We start from the raw sequence: 19748 nt of genomic DNA, 5'->3' as shown, positions 1-19748 counted from the left end.
AACATTTTCAATTCTCCACCTCTGATACCTTATCTGGGTCTGACGTGGATTGGAAAATTGTGGCTGTGTCTGCACAATTTCCATCCTTTGTAATGTAAATTGTGGGATATATATAAATAACATATTTTAATATTTACCACCGTTGCTCAGTATCAGATGGCCATTCATACTGCATCAGCGGCAGCCAAAGAATAGATTGTTAACCTTAACATCGAACCACAACCACGTCCCCAGCCATACAGATTTATTTTACAAAACACTAAAATTTTTGCACTTTTTAAAAACAATATTCTGTTTGTTTATTCTTATGACTACAGTGAATAACTTCACTTCTTCACATTATGCCTAATCTACTATCTTGTTGCACTCTCACTTATCCTGTTTATCTGTTTGCAACATTTTTGTGCTATCCTCACATCTTGCATCCACATAACTTGGCATTGTCATCAAGTTTGGAGATATTACTCGGTGTCTCTTAGTTAAAATAATAAAATTGCAAATAGATGGGGCCCCAGTACTGACCCTTGTGACACAAGCTGTCATATGGAAAATATTGTTGTTCATGCTAATATTATTATTCCTAGTTCCATGAGACTTAACCTTGTCCACTAATCTTGAGTGTGACACTTTATAGGACACCTTTAGAAAGTTTTTTATAGCATATGTCTTATTTCTTGTTCACAGAAATGTATAATTCCATCGCAGAGTTTGAGGAGGACCTGAAGAAGATGTGGTTTGGTCTCTACTCTAGAGCCAACAACCTTCTTGATTCCAGCGGCTTTGAACATATTTTTTCAGGTATGCAATGGTTTTGAAAAGTCTGAGTGAACTTCTCACATTCATTATTGCAGCGCCTGACACTGAAAATCACTGCCACACCTTGAATATAGAGATTAGCTACCTTAGTGTTGTAACAACCCAAAAACTCAAAATAGGGTTTGACATCTTTGCTATCACACACACTCTCACCATTAGATTCTTCTTCACAAATTCAACACAAAATTCGCCAGCACACTCACTGCTAGATTCATTCTCACTCACTCACCAGTAGTTTCTCTTTCCCCACATTCACCATCATACTCTCACCGACACAAAATTCTCATGGGAACAGTGACGGTGATGTAGTGGTCCAGTCATCCTTATTCCTATGTCGGTCTTCTTATCATTTTCCTATATCAGCATGTTCAGAGCTGTTATTACAGATGGGACTTGAACCCAGGTCACCTGGTTCAGAAATAGGAACACTGCCACAAGAGCTTGCTCAGTCTGTTTGGCTGTGCAATTTTAATTCCCCAAGGTGACCATCTAATTTCCTTCTGAAATCATTGATTCTGTGTCCTTCCCCCTTATGGACAGCAAGTTCCAGGTTGTTAAAATTCATTGCATTGAAGGTTTTTCCTCTCATCCCTCTTGCACACTTGCCCAAAGCCTGCTTCAAGACTCATACAGTACAGAAGAAGGCCATTGTCTCTGTACCAGCTCCCTGAAGGGCTACCCAACTAATCTCATTATTTTAAATGTATCCTTCTAAATGTCAGTTTCTAAATATATCCAGTAACTTTCAAATATATATCCAGCTCTATTATGAAACTTCCTATGGAATCTGCCTTCACTACTCTGCCAGGCAGCGATTGCAAATGCAAGCAACTCTGGAGTAAAGGTGGAGTAAGTAGCTCATGTTGTTCCTCTGTTCGAAAAGGGAACTATGGATAATCCAGGAAATTATAGATGGGTGAGTCTCGCGCCAGTGGTTGGGAAGCTATTGGAGAGGATTCTTAGGGATAGAATTTATGCAAATTTGGAAAAGCATGGTCCTGTTAGGCACAGTTTGCATGACTTTGCACGGGATAGGTCATGACTTACTACCTTGATTGACTCTTTGAGGAGGTAATGAGAGTGAGCGATGAGGTTAGAGCAGTGGATGCTATTTACATGGATTTTAGAAAGACTTTCAACAGAATCCCTCATGGTATGCTCATCCAGAAGACTAAGATGCATGGGATCCATGGATGCAAAACCTGCTGGCACATCAATGTGCTCACCTCCACCCAGGGCCCTAAACAGTCTTTTCAGGTGAGACAGAGGTTCATCCACCTATCCTCCAACCTTGTTTACTGCATCAGGTGATCCCAAAGTGGTCTTCTCTATATCAAGGAGACTGAACATAAACCTCCCAGTCACCGCCCATTTTAATTCCCCCAACCACTCCCTTTCCAACATGACCATCCTTGGTCTCTTCCATTACTACATCGAACCACACCACCTCATCTTTCTCCTGGGCAGTTTTCCAATTTCAAGTAACTCCCTTCCCAGCATCTCCCCCCATTTCACTCGTCCCTGCCACCAAATGGATTCATTACTCTTATTGACCAACCAGTTTGTACCCTTCACTTATCCCCACATCACCACCCTGCCCCTCCCACCCCTTTATCTGTAGCTCCCCCTATACCCACCCCCAGTCCTGAAGAAGGGTTGCACCCGAAACGTCAACTTCTCCACCTCCTGATGGCTTGCTGTGTTCTTCCAGCCTCCTGCCTGTCTACGGTGACTTGGCAATTTGGATTCTAAATTGGCTTGCCCATAGAAGACAGAGGGTAGTGGTAGAAGGGTGTTTTCCGTGACTAGTGGTGTTCCACAGGATTCTACACTGGGACCTCTGCAGTTTGTGATTTATAAAAGTGACTTGAAGGAAAATGTAGAGGGGTGGTTACTAAGATTTGTGGACTTGTCGATAGTGTAAATCAGTTACATATAGCGTATGGAGATTAGTCCAGGCAAGTGTCAAGTGTTGCACTTTGGGAGATGAAATGTTAGGGGAAAGTCTACAGTTAATGGCAGGACTCTTAACAGCATTGATGTACAGAGGGATCTTGGGGTCCTAGTCCATAGCTCCCTGAAAGTGGCCACACAAGTAGATAAGATGGTAAAGAAGGCATATGACACACTTGCCTTTATTGATCAGGACATTGTGTATAACAGTCAGGAAGTAATGTTGCAGCTTTATAAAAATTGGTTAAGCCATACATAGAGTATTACATTTAATTCTGGTCACCACACTACAGAAAGAATGTGGAGGGTTTGGAGAAGATGCAAAAGAATTTTATCAGGATGCTGCCTTGATTAGAGGTTATGAGCTTTAAGAAGAGGCTAGACAAACCAGGGTTGTTTTCTCTAGAGCAGTGGGGAGTCCTGAAAGACGTTTCTAAAAGTATGAGAGGCATTGAAAGAGGTGACAGTCAGAATATTCTTCCCAGGGTTGACATGGATAAATGAGCTGAAAAATGCTGATGGAGTTTAATCCGGATAAATGTGAAGTATGCATTTTGATACAATAAACAAGGGTAGGCTTATACATTTAATGGTAGGGCCTTGGGTATTGCTGTAGAACAGAGCACCTAGGGGTGCAGGTACATAATCCTTTGAAGCTTGTGTCACATATAGACAAAGTGGTTAAAAAGGCATTTGGCATGCTTGCATTCATTGCTTAGTCCTTAGAGGATAAGAATTGGAAAGTCTTGTTGAGTTTGTTCAGCGCATTGGTGAGGCCTCCTTGGGAATACTGTGTCCAGTTCTGTCACCTGTTTAAAGGAAGGATATTATTAAACTAGAGAGGGTTCAGAAGAGATTTACCAGAATGTTGCTGGGTATGGAAAGTTTGACATAAAGTTTGACAGGCTCAATAGGATGGAACTTTTTTCACCAAAGTGTAGGAGGTTGAGAGGTGACCTGGTAGAACTTTAAAAACTAATGAGAGGTATACACAGAATTAAGGTAGTTGCCTTTTCTCTAGGATGGGGGATTTCAAAACTTGGGGACACATTTTTAAATTGAGTGGAGAAAGTTTTTAAAAATACATGAGAAGCTTTGTTTTACACAGAAGATAGTGAACATGTGGAGTGAACTTCCTGAGGAAATGGTGGATGTGGATACAATTACAATACAATTACAATTACATTTGGATAGATACATGAATGGGAAAGGTTTGAAGGGATATGGGCCAAGAGCAGGCAGGTGGAACCAGTTTAGTTTGGGATTATGGTCGACATGGACTGCTTGGATCAAAAGGTCTATTTCCATGCTGTGTGACAATAGAGTACCGTGACCAAATGACTAGAGAACATTTTAAGGAAAGAGGAGTAAAGTTCAAAGGAGATGTGAGAGGCAATTATTTTACACAGGGAGGTAGGTGTATAGAACGTGCTGCCTGGGGAGGCAGATATGAGAGGGGAGTTAAGGGACATTTAGATACGCACATGAATATGCAAGGAATGGAGGGATATGGACCATGAGCAGGCAGAAGGGATTAAATTAACTTGCTAAACTTGTTAAATGTACTCTGGGTGGCAGATTTCAATGTCCACCAGCAAGAGTATCTCACCATCAGCACTACTGATCGAGCTGGTCAGCTCCTAAAGGATGTAGCTGCTAGAAACGATTTGCAGCAGATGATGAGGGAACTAGCACGAGGGAAAAACATACTTGACTCCATCCTTAGCAATCTACAGCTGCACATACATTTATCTGTTGTTGTATCCGTAAGAGTGACCACAGACACTCCTTTTGGTGACAAAGTTCTGCCTTCACATTGAAAATCCTCTACATTGTGTTGTGGGGCATTATCACTATACTAAATAGGCCAAACGTTGAACGATTTAGCAATGTCACTGGGCATCCCTGAAGCGCTGTGGGCCATCAACAGCAGAATTATACTTGGACACAAACTGCATCCTCATGGTCCAGGGGATCAACCATATTTCAGTGGAGAGTGCAGGAGCGCAAGGCCTGAGTAGCACCAGGCATACCTAAAACTGAGATGTCAACCTAGTGAAGCTACCAAACAGGACTACTTGCATATGAAACAACATAGCAGTAAGTGATAGACAGAGCTAAATGAACCCACAGAAAAATGGATCAGATCTAAGTTCTGCAGTCCTATCACATAGGTGAATAGTGGTGGACAATTAAACAACTTACTGAAGGAGGTGGCTCCACAATATCCCCATTCTCAATTATTCTTCTATAACTTTGGCTATTTTAAAAATTTATCGCGCTCAGCAATTCCAGTTATTTCATTTGCAAACAAGCTGTTAACTTTAATGAAAGTTAATGAAGACCAGTTGATATTTCTAACGAGCATCAACCTTTTTTTTCTCTGGGCCTGGTCAGTAAGCAGAATGTCTGGGGTGCTTGGGAGGGTCAGGTGTCACGTTGGGTTGGAGGTGGGAAGGGTAGCAGGTGAGTTGGGCCCTTAGTTTTAGAGTTAGCTAGGAATTAGCAAATTTTATTCTTACTTTTCCTAGACATCTATGTAGTTGGAAGCTACAGGCATCTCTGAACCTAACTCACCTGGAGGCATTTTTGGATGCTTCCAGGTACAGAGTAGTTGCCCTGAAGTTTAAATTTGGCATCTTGTTCAGCACAATGTCATGGGCCAAAGTCCCGTGCTGCAGTCTTCTATGTTCTTTTTTGTAAAGAAGTTGTCCTTATCTCACCGCTAGTTGTTTTGCTGAAATTGTGACCTCCTAGTTAATGACACATAAACTGGTGGAAATATAATATTCTTCTCTACCCTGTCAAAATTGTTCATAATTTTGAACACCTCAATAAAGACACATTTTAATCTTTTCTACTCCAAGAGAGCAGAGTATTCCCCATGTCCTTGTATCATCAGCAAATGGAAATAGTTTTCCCTTGCCTAATTTATCCAAATTTGTCATTATTCTGTACATCTCTGCCAAATATCCCTTCAATCTCCTTTGTTAAAAGAATAACTTTGACATTCCTAACCTCACCATCTAACAAAAACATCCCATTCTAGAAACTATATTGGTCAATTTCCTCTGCACCCTCTCAAGAATCTTCACAAATTTCTTAAACCAGAAGTGGATACAGTACTCTATAGGGTGGCACAGTGGATTAGTGGTTAGCACTGTTGCCTCACAGCACCAGGATCCAGGTTCAATTCCACCCTTGGGTGACTGTCTGTATGGAGCTTGCACGTTCTCCCCATGTCTTCATGGATTTGCTTCAGTTTCTTCATATGGTCCAAAGATTTGCAGGTTAGGTGCATTGGCTGTGCTAAATTGCCCGTAATGTCCAGGGATATGCAGGCTAGATGGATTAGATTCCTGTGAATGGGAATTGCACGGTTCCGGGGATAGGGTAGGGTATGGATTTGGGTGGGATGCTCTTTGGAGGGTCAGTGTGACTTGATGGGCCGAATGACCCTGCTTTCATGCAGTGGGGATTCTATAATTTCTGGCTACTAATGATGCATGGTAAAGAACCTTTCTATCTCAGAGGAAAGCTGAAAATGTGTTGCTGGAAAAGCGCAGCAGGTCAGGCAGCATCCAAGGAACAGGAGAATCGATGTTTCGGGCATGAGCCCTTCTTCAGGAATGAGGAAAGTGTGTCCAGCAGGCTAAGATAAAAGGTAGGGAGGAGGGACTTGGGGGAGGGGCTTTGGAAATCGCATTTTCAGCTCTGATCTCCAGCATCTGCAGCCCTCACTTTCTCTTATCTCAGAGGAAAGTCAACCCTCCACTGGTTGGAGATGCAAAGGTTGATGGGTTGTGGTTGTGGGAAACCAATCACTGAGTCCTTAGGACTTTGCTAAAGAGCTCTTCAGGGTAGTGTCTTAGACCAATCTCCAGCTAATTCATCCTGACTTTCCTTCTTTCATAAGGACCAAGTGCTAGAAAATGAAACCAGAGTAGATAGGTACTGGACAAAATGAAAGACCTCTTTCCATGCTGTAAAACCCTGACTTCATAAGATCAGAAGTAAGATGTTATCTTATGATTGCATCATTACAGCCTGAACTATTACATCAACTTCTGTAAGTTATACCTTACACTTACCAGCTGAACTCTGTGTCCTTTCACATTGTCCATCACTCAGGGCTGACCAGCTATAGTTTGGTTTATTGGGTTTATAGTTTGCTATTCTAGGTCATCCCAGGATTAATTTGCACAAAATTGTTTTGGAAACAGGTGAAGTGAAGAGAGGGAAGGTGTCTGGGTTCCACAGTTGGATCCGCTTCTACCTTGCCGAGCAGAATGGCGAACTGAATTATTACAGTTACAACTATGACGGACCAGTGAGTGATTGAGCTCGAAAGAGCATTTGACCACAATCTAACATCATTACATTTCTTTTCATCTCTGTACACTTTTCCTTCCCTTCAAATCTCAGAAGGCTAGTTGGTTGATTCAGTCCTTTGCTGTGGGGTTCTCAAGTCTGAAGCCTGACCTGCTGGATGGAGCCTGTCTCTGGATTGCAGCACCAATCCTTTCACCACCTCAGGAAGGATGGAAACTCTATAAATTGACTTTTGCTTTGGACATGTAGTCAAGTGTACTGCACCTTGGACTTAGATCTGAGTGTAAACTAGATTATTTGTGTGGTCCAATCATACCTCACACTGACAATACAATACACGAGGAAAATAGTGAAAAGATAGTTTAGATGCATCACCCCAGTGTCTTACCAACCTCTCAAGAACTGATGGCTTTGTCTCATTGATTGGAAACAGAGTTGGAATGTGGTAATCACAGCTTCTGTGCTCCTGTCCTTGCCTACTGCATTTCAGATCTTGCTCTCTAAGGATCCTCCCCTGGGTAATGTGAAAGGCTGATGATCTCATTGATGGTCTCCACATGACAATGCAAGTTGTCTAAGAAGAGCAAGACTGAATACTTAATTCTGAGAATTTGCTAAGTGAGATAATTTGGGAAATTAAGTAAGGGAGAAGGTACTGTTCTGGGCCAAGAGTGAGACCCAAACACAATGAGACCTGAGAGCTGAAACTTGAAGGCATTAACTGGTAACTAATGAGTTTTAAGTATATTTAGTCACTCTAAACTGAAATAATTAAATATTACATAACACCAGATTATAGTCCAATAGGTTCATTTGGAAGCACAAGCTTTTGGACTGATGGTCCTTCATCAGGTAGGAGCTACCTGAGGAAGGAGCAGTGCTGTGAAAGTTAGCATTTCCAAATAAACCTGTTGGACTATAATCTGGTGTTGTGTGATTTTTAACCTTGTCCACCCCAGTCTAAAACCAGCACCTCCTCAATATAAACTGAAATAGTAGTTTAAACTATACTAGAGAGGTATAAATATTAAATTTAAAGTATATTTAGTTGAACTCCCATAATATAAGTATAGATATTCATTGATATTTCTTAACTTGAAATCTACTTATTTAAACAGAATAAAGATGGCAGGGCAGGTGATGTGTTGCAGCTATGTCATGTGGAAGCTGCTGAACACCAGCGTGATCCACAACAGCTAAATCTATAGTAAAGGTCTGTAACTCAAGGAGTGGAGAGTGTGGTGCTGGAAAAGCACAGCAGGTCAGGCAGTATGTGAAGAGCAGGAGAATCAACATTTCTGGCAAAAGTCCTTCATCAGGAAGTGGCTCAAGGAACTTTGTCTTAGACATGATGACCTGGGCTCTGAGATTCAGAGACTGATGCATAAGGGAGGGGGAAAGATTAATTGGATTCTTTGTTCCAGAAGGCATTGAGACCCCTCAAATTTGGTGCAAGAGATTTGCTGCAAGATGAGATAGTGGAGAGTGAGACTGTAAGAGAGGCAGATATATGGATCCAGAAGATAACAATTGCAGAGTGCTAGTGCTTGGAATTGTTCAACAAGTTTGAAGCTCTTTCAGCTTTTGTGTCAAGAATGCTGGCTGCTAGATGGGTGAGCAAACTGACTACAATATGGGTGGCATGGTGGCTCAGTGGTTAGCAATGCTGCCTCACAGTGCCAGGGATCTGGGTTTGATTCCAGCCTCGGGCGACTGTCTGTGTGGAGTTTGCACATTCTCCCAGTGTCTGCATGGATGTCCTCCTGGTGCTCCAGTTTCCTCCCATAATCCAAAGATGTACAGGTTAGGTGAATTGGCCATGGTAAATTGCCCATCGTGTAGGTTATTAGGCAGGGGTAAATGTAGGGAAATGAGTCTGGGTGGGTTACTCTTTGGAGGGTCAGTGTGGACTTGTTGGACCGAAGGGCCTGTTTCCACACTGTCAGGATTCTAAAAAATACCATGGTGCAAGGATCCATTCAAGTGGAGGGAATGAAAAGGAATGTAGTTTTACCAGACAATTGAATATTCAGATGAAAAGAGAAGTAGGTAGATACTTTAGCCGAGAGCTTTGAGTACTGATTCTGTTGTCTGCCAAGCTCCAAGTTAAGGATACCTTGGAGCTAGAAAGGAACTTGAAATGGGAAGGAAAGGATTCAGTTATCGTGCTCCATGTGGTTACCAACAACAACTAAGAAAAAAGTTCTGTTGAGGGAGTATGAGCAGTAAAAGACTAAATTGAAAAGTAAAACTATGAAAGTAATAATCTTTGGATTTCTACTTGAGTCATGAGCAGTGTGAGACTCAGAGATAAATATGGGAGAAATAATTGGGTTTTGATTCATGGCACTGATAGCAGGTTTAGGGAAGGTGAGAACTGTAGTGTTGGGACAACCTTTATCCAAACCATGTTGGGACCAATGTTTGGTAAATCATATCATTTGGGCTGTTGACAGGGCTTTAAACCTAACAAAGGGGAGGAGAGTTCACATGAGGGCAGATTTGGAAAATTTAAAAGAAAAGATAAAGTTATTATGATTAAAGATAACCAGAGTGTAACATGAAGAGAACAGGGAATATGATCAAAATGGAGTATATGGTCAAAAGCAGAATTAAAACATCTTTATCTAAATGCGCACAGCAATCATAAGAAGATTGATGAATTGACAACACAAATAGAAGTGATAGAATAGACTATGATATGAAAGCTGCTAAAGACACTTCTTACGAAGTGACCACATCTAGAACCTGGGGATTCAAAGTTATTTGACATTTCAGAAGGATAGGAAATAAGAGCAAGGAGATGAAGTGATTCTATTAATAAAGGATCAGAGGATCACAAAGTTGAATCTGAATCAGTTTGGATGTCGCTAAGGAAAGAAGTCAGTGGTGACATATGTTAGAGGGTCCCTGGCTGTAGCTACTCAACTCCCCTATCACTAGGTAACTAATCCAGAGACTCAAATAATGTTATGGGGAACCCAGGATTGAATCCTGCCACAGCAGATGGTGGAATTTGTATTCTATACAAAATATCTACAGACAAGAAGCTACAATGATAATGGGACTTCTGTCAATTTTTGAAAAAAAAAATGGTTTGGATCACTAATGCCCTTCAGGGAAGGAATCCGCCATCCTGATCTAATCTGGTTTACATGTGAATCCAGAGCCACAACGATGTGGTGGACTCTCAACTTCCCTTCAAAATGGCTTAGCAAGCCACTCAATCGTATCAATTGCTATGAAGTCTCAACAAAGAAATGAAACTGGACAGACCACCTAGCACTGACCTAGGAACTAGAAAAGTCAATGACAAAAACTGCCCTGTCAACCCTGCAGACTCCTCTTTACTAATATCTGGGGGCTAGTGACAAACTTTAGAAAGATGTCCCACAGACTGGTCAAGCAACAACCTGACAGTCATATTCACAGAATCATACCTTCTGGACAATGTCCCAGGCCCTACATCACTATTCAAGGATAAATTCTCCCAGCAGGACAGACCCAGCAGAGGTAGTCGCATACAGTGTTACACAGTTGGGAGGGTGTTGCCCTGGAAGACCACAACATTAACTCTGGACCCCATGAGGTCTCATGGCTTCAGGTTAAACATGGGCAAGGTATCCTCCTGCTGATTGCCATGTACTGTCCTCTCTCGGGTGATGAATCAGTACTCTTCCATGTTGATCAATACTCAGAGGAACCAGTGAGGGTGACAAGATGCTAAATGTACTTGGCATAGCGGATTCAGCCAATTAGTTTAAACTATATCCTGAAAAGTACCAAATTCCAATCAAGTTTGAATTGAGTATGTTGATAATCTTAAAAGCCAATGACACAATCTGATGCTCTCAGGGGTGAGACCCAGAGAAAAATGAACAGTTGGGAGGTGAACTGCCAAGCCCCAGCATGTAAAATGACTGCCTGAAAAATAGCTCTCTTAGAAGTACCTTTATTGATCAGTAACCTGTGAAGCTGAATTCCTAAGAAGAAGAAAAGAATACACAGGAAGATCCAAATAGAAGAACCAAAAGCTGCCTGGTTTTGAGATAAGAAGTTTTGTTTCAACTATCAGGATAAGTTGTAATTGGACAGTCCAGAACAATGTTTTCTTCCCTTATGTCAAACACCGGCTGGAACTCTTGATTTGATTCCTGTGTAAGGTTCAAAAAGAACATTAGAAGAAGCTGTGTTGATCCAATTTTGCGGTTGTTAATTTCCAATAATTCTGATACCTTGTTCTATTTTTAATAGTGGACTAGCTATCCAGATGTGCTGGCAATGCAGTTTAACTGGAATGGATACTTCAAACAAGTGGGTTCAGAATTCATTGGCTCCAGTCCCGAATTTGACTTTGCCATTTATACTCTTTGCTTTATTGCAAGGCCAAATTCTCCGTAAGTATTACATAAAAACCAAGAGCAGGGTTAGATCATTTGGCCTTTCAACCATGCTCGACCATTTATAGAACATTTATAAAACATTACAGCGCAGTACAGGCCAGTTGGCCCTCGATATTGCGCCGACCGTGGAACCAATTTGAAGCTCATCTAACCTACACTATTCCATTTTCATCCACATGTGTATCCAATGACCATTTAAATGCCCTTAAAGTTGGCGAGTCTACTACTGTTGTAGGCAGGGCATTCCATGCCCTACTACTCGTCTGAGTAAAGAAACTACCTCTGACATCTGACCTATATCTATCACCCCTCAATGTAAAGCTATGTCCCCTCGTGCTAGCCATCACCATCCGAGGAAAAAGGCTTTCATTGTCCACACGATCTAACCCTCTGATTATTTTATGTATCTCAATTAAGTGGCCTCTCAACTTTCTTCTCTCCAACGAAAACAGCCTCTAATCCCTCAGCCTTTCCTCATAAGACCTTGCCTCCATACCAGGTAAAATCCTAGTAAATCTTCTCTGAACCCTTTCCAAAGCTTCCACATCCTTCCTATAATGCGGTGAGCAGAACTGTATGCAATACTCCAACTGCAGCCATACCGGAGTTTTGTACAGCTGCAGCATGACCTCATGGCTCTGAAACTCAGTCCCTATCCCAATAAAAGCTAACACACCGTATGCCTATAACCATGGGCGGCAACTTTCAGAGGTCTATGTACATGGACACCGAGATCCCTCCGCTCATCAACACTACCAAGAATCTTACCATTAGCCAAGTACTCTTTATTCCTGTTGCTCCTTACAAAGTAAATCATCTCACAAAGTAAATTCACTTTTATCTAGGTCTACCACCAAGCCTGCCTTCTGAAGTCGATCGAACAAGTCTGATAAATGCTGTAAATATTCCCTTCATGAATGACTAAAAATTACCAGGTCATCATTATAGACAACACAGTTGGGTAATCTGGCAATGACCTTATTAGTTAGCCTCTGAAATGTGGCCGGAGCATTTTTCATACCAAATGGCATGACTTTAAACTGATACAGTCTATTTGGTGTTATGAAAGCAGACATTGCCTTTGCTTTCTCTGACAGGGATACCTGCCAGTAGCATCTGAACAAATCCAACTTAGAAATGTAAGTTTTCAACACAGTCTTCCAACCATGGAATTGGATATGTGTCAGTCTTTGTAACTGCATTGACTTTGCGATAGTCCATTCATAACCATTGAGTACCATCTGGCTTTGGGACTATGGGTGAGCTCCAGTCATTGTAACTCACTTCGATTATGCTACGTTGGAGAATACATTCTACCTCCTTCTGAACCTGTGCCAACTTTAGAGGGTTATGCCTATAAGGAAGTTGCTTAATTGGAGCAGCATCTCCTATATCTACATAATGCACAATTAGGTTAGTACTTCCCAGTTTATTTCTGCATATCTCTCCATGTGATAGTAATAACTCTTTCAGGTCAGTTCAGTTTTTCTCAGGAAGTTAACCCAATAATTTATCCCAATTTTTGACAACTTCCTCATTGTCCAATTTAATTTGTGGAATGTCCAATTCAGAATCCTCTGAACTTGATCTTCCTTCTGTGTTGTGACCATTAACACCTTCTCCGCTTGCTTTCCTTTCCTGGCAAAATACCTTTTGAGCATATTCACATGACACACTGTGAGATTGCTTCCTGTCTGGAGTCTGTATCAAGTAGCTCACTCACTTGATTTCCTTTCGATTTGATAAGGTCCACTAAATCTTGCTTTTAAAGGTTCACCTAATACTGGAAGTAATACTAATACACTATCCCCGATAGCAAAACTGTAAATTTGTGATTTCTTTTCTGCTTCCTGTTTCATTGCATTCTTCGATACTTTTAAATGCTGCCGAGACAACTCCCCAACTCTATTTAATTGTTCCCTAAAATTTGACACATAATCCAAATCTCTGATTTCTGACTTACTAATTTCTCCTTATCAATTTTAATGGTCCTCTCACTTCATGCCCAAAAACTAATACAAATGGACTGAATTTGGTCAATTCATTTGGTGTATCTCTGATCACAAAAAGCACAAACAGAATTCCTTTATCCCAATTATCTGGATAATTCTGACCATAAGCCCTAAAAATGGTCTTTAGTGTTTGATGCCATCTCTCTATCGCTTCCTGCGATTCTAGATGGTGCATGGTATATTTGAATTATTTTATGCTTAAACTGTCCATACCTTCCTTGAATAGTTTGGATGTGACATTTGAGCTTTGAACTGACTGTATCTCTGTGAGTAGTCTGTATCTAGTAAAAAATTTGAGTGATTCCTCGGTAATCCTTTTAGCTGTGATATTGCCTAATGAAATGGCCTCTGGAAATCTCGTCAATATATCCATTATTGTTAACAAATACTGATTCTCACTTTTTGTTTGATGTAGGAGACCTATGCAATCAATTAAGACTCTTGTAAAAGATTCCTCAAATGCTGGAATAGGTCTTATTACTACTTGTGGTTTTCCAATTACCTGACATGTATGACACATTTGGCAATATTCAACTACATCCTTGTGCAGTCCAGGCCAGTAAAAATGCCTTTGTATTTTAGCCTGTGTTTTCCTCACTCCTAAATGACCTCCAAGTGGTAGCTCATGTGCCACTCGAACGCCTCCTTTCTATACCCACTGACAATACAATTATGTGAATTTCTGCCCATTTCTCATCTGCTTGAATATGTGGTGGTCTCCATTTCCTCATTAAGACATAATTTTTCAGGTAATAACACATAGGGATACATTCAGACTCTTTTTCTGTGTATGCCTTTTGATACAACTGCTTTAAATTTTTATCTTTCTGCTGTAACTCAATGAGCTCAGCAGATACTTGCAGGTTTACCTATTTGCTCCTGTTCTGTCCCACTTATATGACCAAAGACAGTCCGTGCTAATGCCACTTCAGCTTCCTTATCTGCGACCTTTGAACTCTCCTGCTTCAGCTCATGACTCTGTGATCAATCAGGGAAGATTCCTGGATAAACATCCTGAATTGCTTCAGTTGCCTGCATCTCCACTGGCCTTTCAACCAGAGTAGGCAGCATGCCCACCGGTGAATCAGCTATATCATTCACAAGGACAAATTATATTCCTGGAGCCAAGAGATTGTCCAGTACTGCTACCATAAATTCTTCATTCTTTTCTGGACACTCTAACTTCACTTTACATAATTGAGCGCTTTTGTCTCACCATGAACTCCTGTTATCAGTACCTTTTCTGGCAATAGTCCTTCAGCAGTACAAACTAAGAGGATCCTGTGTTCCTTCATATTGTAACTTCTTTACCTGCTACTTCTGGCCTATGTGAACAAACTTTACATTGCAAGTATATTTTTTAAGCAGATCTGGCACTTCCTCCTCAATCAAACTCTGTACACTCTGATGCAGCTTTCTAGCTTCCACTGTGCTTTCTGTTACTATTCCAACAAAATTTCCAGGCTTATCCTGCTTTCCCACGCCTGGCTTTCCTGTGCTTTTCCTTGCCCACCAGCACTATGATTTCATGTGGCCTACTTTACTGCAATGAAAACACCAGAACTTTTTAACTTCTTTGTCCCCTCCAAGGGTTTCTTTAATACCCTGTGGTAAGGTCTCTCTTCACTGAGACCTATTTTTCACTTGCCACGTGAGGTTTTCTCTTTTCCCCAACTTCTGTCCCTCATGGATTAAAATTAATTCGGGGAGTTTAACCATGATTTATTGACCAACTCATAATCATCAGCCACTTCAACTGCTGACCTCACCATTTTAACTCTTCCACATGAGTTTCCATTATGTTAGGCAGTGAATTTTTGAACTCCTCAAAAATAATTGTCTCTCTAAGTTTGCTCTATTTTTAAAGCTCTTGTCCACTCATCAAAATTAGTTTGTTTGATCCTTTCAAACTCAATCTGGATTTGACCAGAGTTCCTCCTTAGATTCCTGAAACGTTGTCTATAGGCATCTGATACAAGCTCAGATCCACTTATGATAGCTTTTTTCACCTCCTCATACTCCCTAGCTACCTCCTCTAATCGTGATGCGAATATCTCATTAGCTCTACCGACAAGTTTGGTCTGGATCAACAAAACCCACATGGTCACTGGCTACTGCATTTGTTTAGCTACTTTTTCCAAATTAGATGAAAAGGATTTCACATCCTTCTCATTACATCTAGGCAATGCTTGATCATACTTAAACTCACACCAGGCTTTTGACAACCAGGGGCTTGCTCCTCCTCACTAAGCTGATCTTCAGCCTTTCTCTCCATCTTTTTATGCTCACTTCCCTTTTTAAGTGTCAATTTCTGAAGTTCTAACTCTCTCTCTTTTTCTTTCTCTTTTGGTAAAGCCCTTCATTTATTTTCTACTGATTTTAATCATAACTCAAATCGTTTCATTTCTGCTTCTAACTAAAGCTTCTTCATTTGCAATTGAGGTTTAGCTATTTCTACAGATCCTGATGGAGTTTCCAGCAAATTTAAATGCTGAGCCAATGCTGCAATCATCTCTAGGAGGTATCTTCAACCTCAGCTTGTCTATTAATTCCCGCAGCTTGGTCTTACTTGCCTATCGTAAAACCATCAAGGTCACCTCTTCCACCTCCAGAAACTCCTTGGTGACTGAAATAGCCATGCTATCCAAGCACTGTTTAAACCAATCAAACCAACACGCAAACTAAAAGACAGTCATACCTACCACTCACTGTTTAAATCCTGCAAAGAGCCCCTGGTCTGTTATGGACTAGGCTAGACCCCTCAAAACCTCTTTCAGCAGGTAGCCCAGACCATAACCTTGCTATTTGTTTAGCTAGGTGTGTAGTGGATATTCCTGGTGTGAATTAGCTGGGTCGACTGCCAAGTTTTAAACAAACAAAATTCATTTACAAAATTACAGAACGAAACACAAAGAACAGAAAATAGAATACCCGATAAGTTATCCTATCCAAACCCGAATTTTAATGACGCTGTTCCAAAAACATGCACTTCCCTGAGCATAAACAGTAAAACACGGCACAGGCAACTCACAGTTCAAAATCACAAGGGCAGAAGGAGAGAGAGTACCCAGCTTTTCTTTACACACACTGCTGAACTGAACCAATAAACCTCAGCTGCCAGGACTGCCCATTCCCCTTTCATTATACAAGTCATTTCTAAAACATGAGAGACTTTGGCCTGAGATATCATCTGTTTAGGGGTAAACAAAATGGGCCCCAATAAACCATTCATCTCTGCACCAACTCAGCACTATGACCCCTCTGATAAAAATCAAGGGTACAGTCACTTTGAGAAAAAGGAACAGACTTGCAACATGCCCTTACTGCCACCCAGTTTTCTTATCCCTTGCAATACAAATAACTAACCTCCTCCTCAAAGGCATTCCAGAAAATGTAAACATCAATGGCTAGAATAGAATAGAAACCCTACAGTGTGGAAACAGGCCTTTCGGCTCAGCAAGTCCACACTGACTGTTTGAAAGTAATCCACCTTCAACTCTTCCCCTACATATACATCTGACTAATGCACCTAACCTACACATCCCTGAACACTGTGGACAATTTAGCATGGCCAATTCTCCCAACCTGCACATCTTTGGATTGTGGGAGGAAACCGTAGCATCTGGAGGAAACCCACACAGCCACGGGGAGAATGTGAAAACTCCACACAGTTGCCCAAGGGTGGAATCAATCCCAGGTCACTGGTGCTGTAAGGAAGCACTCCTGACCACTGAGCCACCGTGCCAGCTAGGACACATTAAAATACAACATCTCATGCACTTCTAATATGGAAACTTGTCTGAGTGCATGTCACAGTGCTGTATTGAAACAAAGACCGAATATTAAGTCAAAGAATGACATATTGGGAAGTATCAAAAGATTGATTAAAGAGATATCAGCTTAGAAATCAGCTCCAGGAATCTCTTTTGCCTGCCCCCCCCCCGCCTTTCAGAGTTTATGGTGTAATTTGTTGAAGGTTTGGTCACCATGGGATAATGAAGGAAATGGGAGGTGAACTAAAGGCTAAACTAATTCGATTTCAAATTTAGGGTGGTGAGAACTGGAAAAGATTATAAAAAGAGCATGGTAAGGCCATGGAGGGATTTATACAAATGATCATTTCAAACTAGAATTATTACTGGACAGGAATTGCCATAAGTCAGGAAAGATAGAAATGGTGGATGGTTTGGTTCGTGCTGTGGAATGCCAGTTTTTTTGACGGACTGCAGTATATGGTAAGTGGGTGATAAATTAGTTGACTGCATTACTCAGTTCATTAATAGAACAATACAACGCAGAACAGGCTCTTCGGCCCTTGATGTTGCGCCGACCTGTGAACTATTCTCAGCTCGTCCCCCTACACTATCCCAAAATCATCCATGTGCTTATCTAAGGATTGTTTAAATCTCCCCAATGTGGCTGAGTTGACTACCTTAGCAGGTAGGGCATTCCAGGCCCATACCACTCTCTGCGTAAAGAACTTGCCTCTGACATCTGTCTTAAATCTATCACCCCTCAATTTGTAGTTGTGCCCTCTCAAGCTGATGTCATCATCCTAGGAAAAAGACTTTCACTGTTTACCCTATCTAATCCTCTGATCATCTTGTATGTCTCCATCAAATTCCCCCTTAGCCTTCTTCTCTCCAATGAGAACAGACCCAAGTCTCTCAGCCTTTCCTCATAAGACCTTCCCTCCAGAACAGGCAACATCCTGGTAAATCTCCTCTGACTTTTTCCAATACTTCCACATCCTTTTTGTAATGGGGCGACCAGAACTGTACACAATATTCCAAGTGTGGCCGCACCAGCGTTTTGTATAGTTGCAGCATGATATTGAGGTTCTGGAACTCAATCCCTCTACCAATGAAACCTAACACACCGTATGCCTTCTTACCAGCACTATCCACCTGGGTGGTCTCCCTGCAACCTGTAACATTCTTCCAAACTGTCCACTATTCCACAAACTTTAGTGTCGTCTGCAAATTTACTAATCCAACCACCTATGCTTGCATCTAAGTCATTTATAAAAATGACAAACAGCAGTGGTCCCAAAACAGATCCTTGTGGCACAGTAACTGGACTCCAGACTGAATATTTTCCATCAACCACCACTTGCTACCTTCTTCCAGAAAGCCAGTTTCTAATCCAAACTGCTAAATCACCCTCAATTCCATGCCTCTGCATTTTCTCCATCAGCCTACCATGTGGAACGTTATCAAAGGCTTTACTGAAGTCCAAGTATACCACCTCAACTGCCCTACCTTCATCTACATGCTTGGTCACCTTCTCAAAAAATTCAATGAGGTTTGTGAGACACAACCTACCCTTGATGAAACCACATTGACTATTTGAAATCAAATTGGTGCTTGCTAGATGATTATAAATCTTATCTCTCATAATCCTTTCCAAAACCTTTCCTATAACAGAAGTAAGGCTCACTGGTCTAGAGGTAAGGCTCACTAATCTCCATTCATGACCACTGATTGCTTATACTGTGATATGGGTTGTTTGGAGGGGATATAAATGCCCCAAATCTATCAAAATGAATATGCTGAGCCTGTCAGAATAAGCCAGTAGACCATGCATTGCCGAGGTGATGATACCAGGACTGCTGGCCTTAGTAACTATTTTGTTTTCTGCAGGTGTACAGTGAAGCTTGGCAGGAACACCATGAAAATTCAGACATACACCTGGACCAAGTCCACATATGGAAATGGGAAGAAATATGTAGCATCAGCTTTCCCTCTAACTCCGTAACAGGAGCAGAATTCTTTCGTTATCATAATCTGATAGAAAATAAAGAAGATTGCTCTGCAAGTCTTTGTGTCACAATGTGGATTAGATTTGATTTTGTTCTCTGCAGGAATCAACTTTATCAGAGCCAACCACACTCGTGCTGTCTCCTCTCCATGGTGCCCATTCCACAGCATATGCTAAATCAACCTGCTGCACTGCTTCTTATTGATACTCAGTTTGGGTTCCATTAGGCCCTGACTTTGTTGTAGTCTTGGTCCAAATGAGGAGAAAAGAACTAATATCCAGAGGGAGGTGAGAGTGGCTGCCCTTGACATCAATACCATATTTGACTAAGGGTGGCATAGAACAAGCCCTTTAGCCCAAGATGTTGTGCTGAACATGATGCCAAATTAAACTAATGGCTACTGCCTCCCTTAGTCCATTGCAATATGGTGTGAATTATACTATAAATGGCAGAACCCTTATGAACATTGAC

The 19748-nt window shown here is 41.3% G+C and overlaps 1 protein-coding gene across 1 annotated transcript in view; it reads left to right on the top strand.

Moving 5' to 3' along the window:
- Positions 1–19328, top strand: part of endou (endonuclease, polyU-specific) — a 65788-nt gene extending 46460 nt beyond the window's left edge. The window contains exons 5-8 of the mRNA XM_043676426.1: positions 685–798; positions 6993–7099; positions 11356–11498; positions 19159–19328. Coding sequence (XP_043532361.1) covers positions 685–798; positions 6993–7099; positions 11356–11498; positions 19159–19273 — 479 coding nt within the window. The 3' untranslated portion in view covers positions 19274–19328. The remainder of the gene's footprint in view (positions 1–684; positions 799–6992; positions 7100–11355; positions 11499–19158) is intronic.
- Positions 19329–19748: the final 420 nt, after the last annotated feature.

This window comes from Chiloscyllium plagiosum, chromosome 35 (assembly GCF_004010195.1).
Source record: "Chiloscyllium plagiosum isolate BGI_BamShark_2017 chromosome 35, ASM401019v2, whole genome shotgun sequence".
NCBI lineage: Eukaryota > Metazoa > Chordata > Chondrichthyes > Orectolobiformes > Hemiscylliidae > Chiloscyllium > Chiloscyllium plagiosum.
Note: the sequence above shows the minus strand (reverse complement) of the source record. Positions and strands in the feature narration are given on the sequence as shown.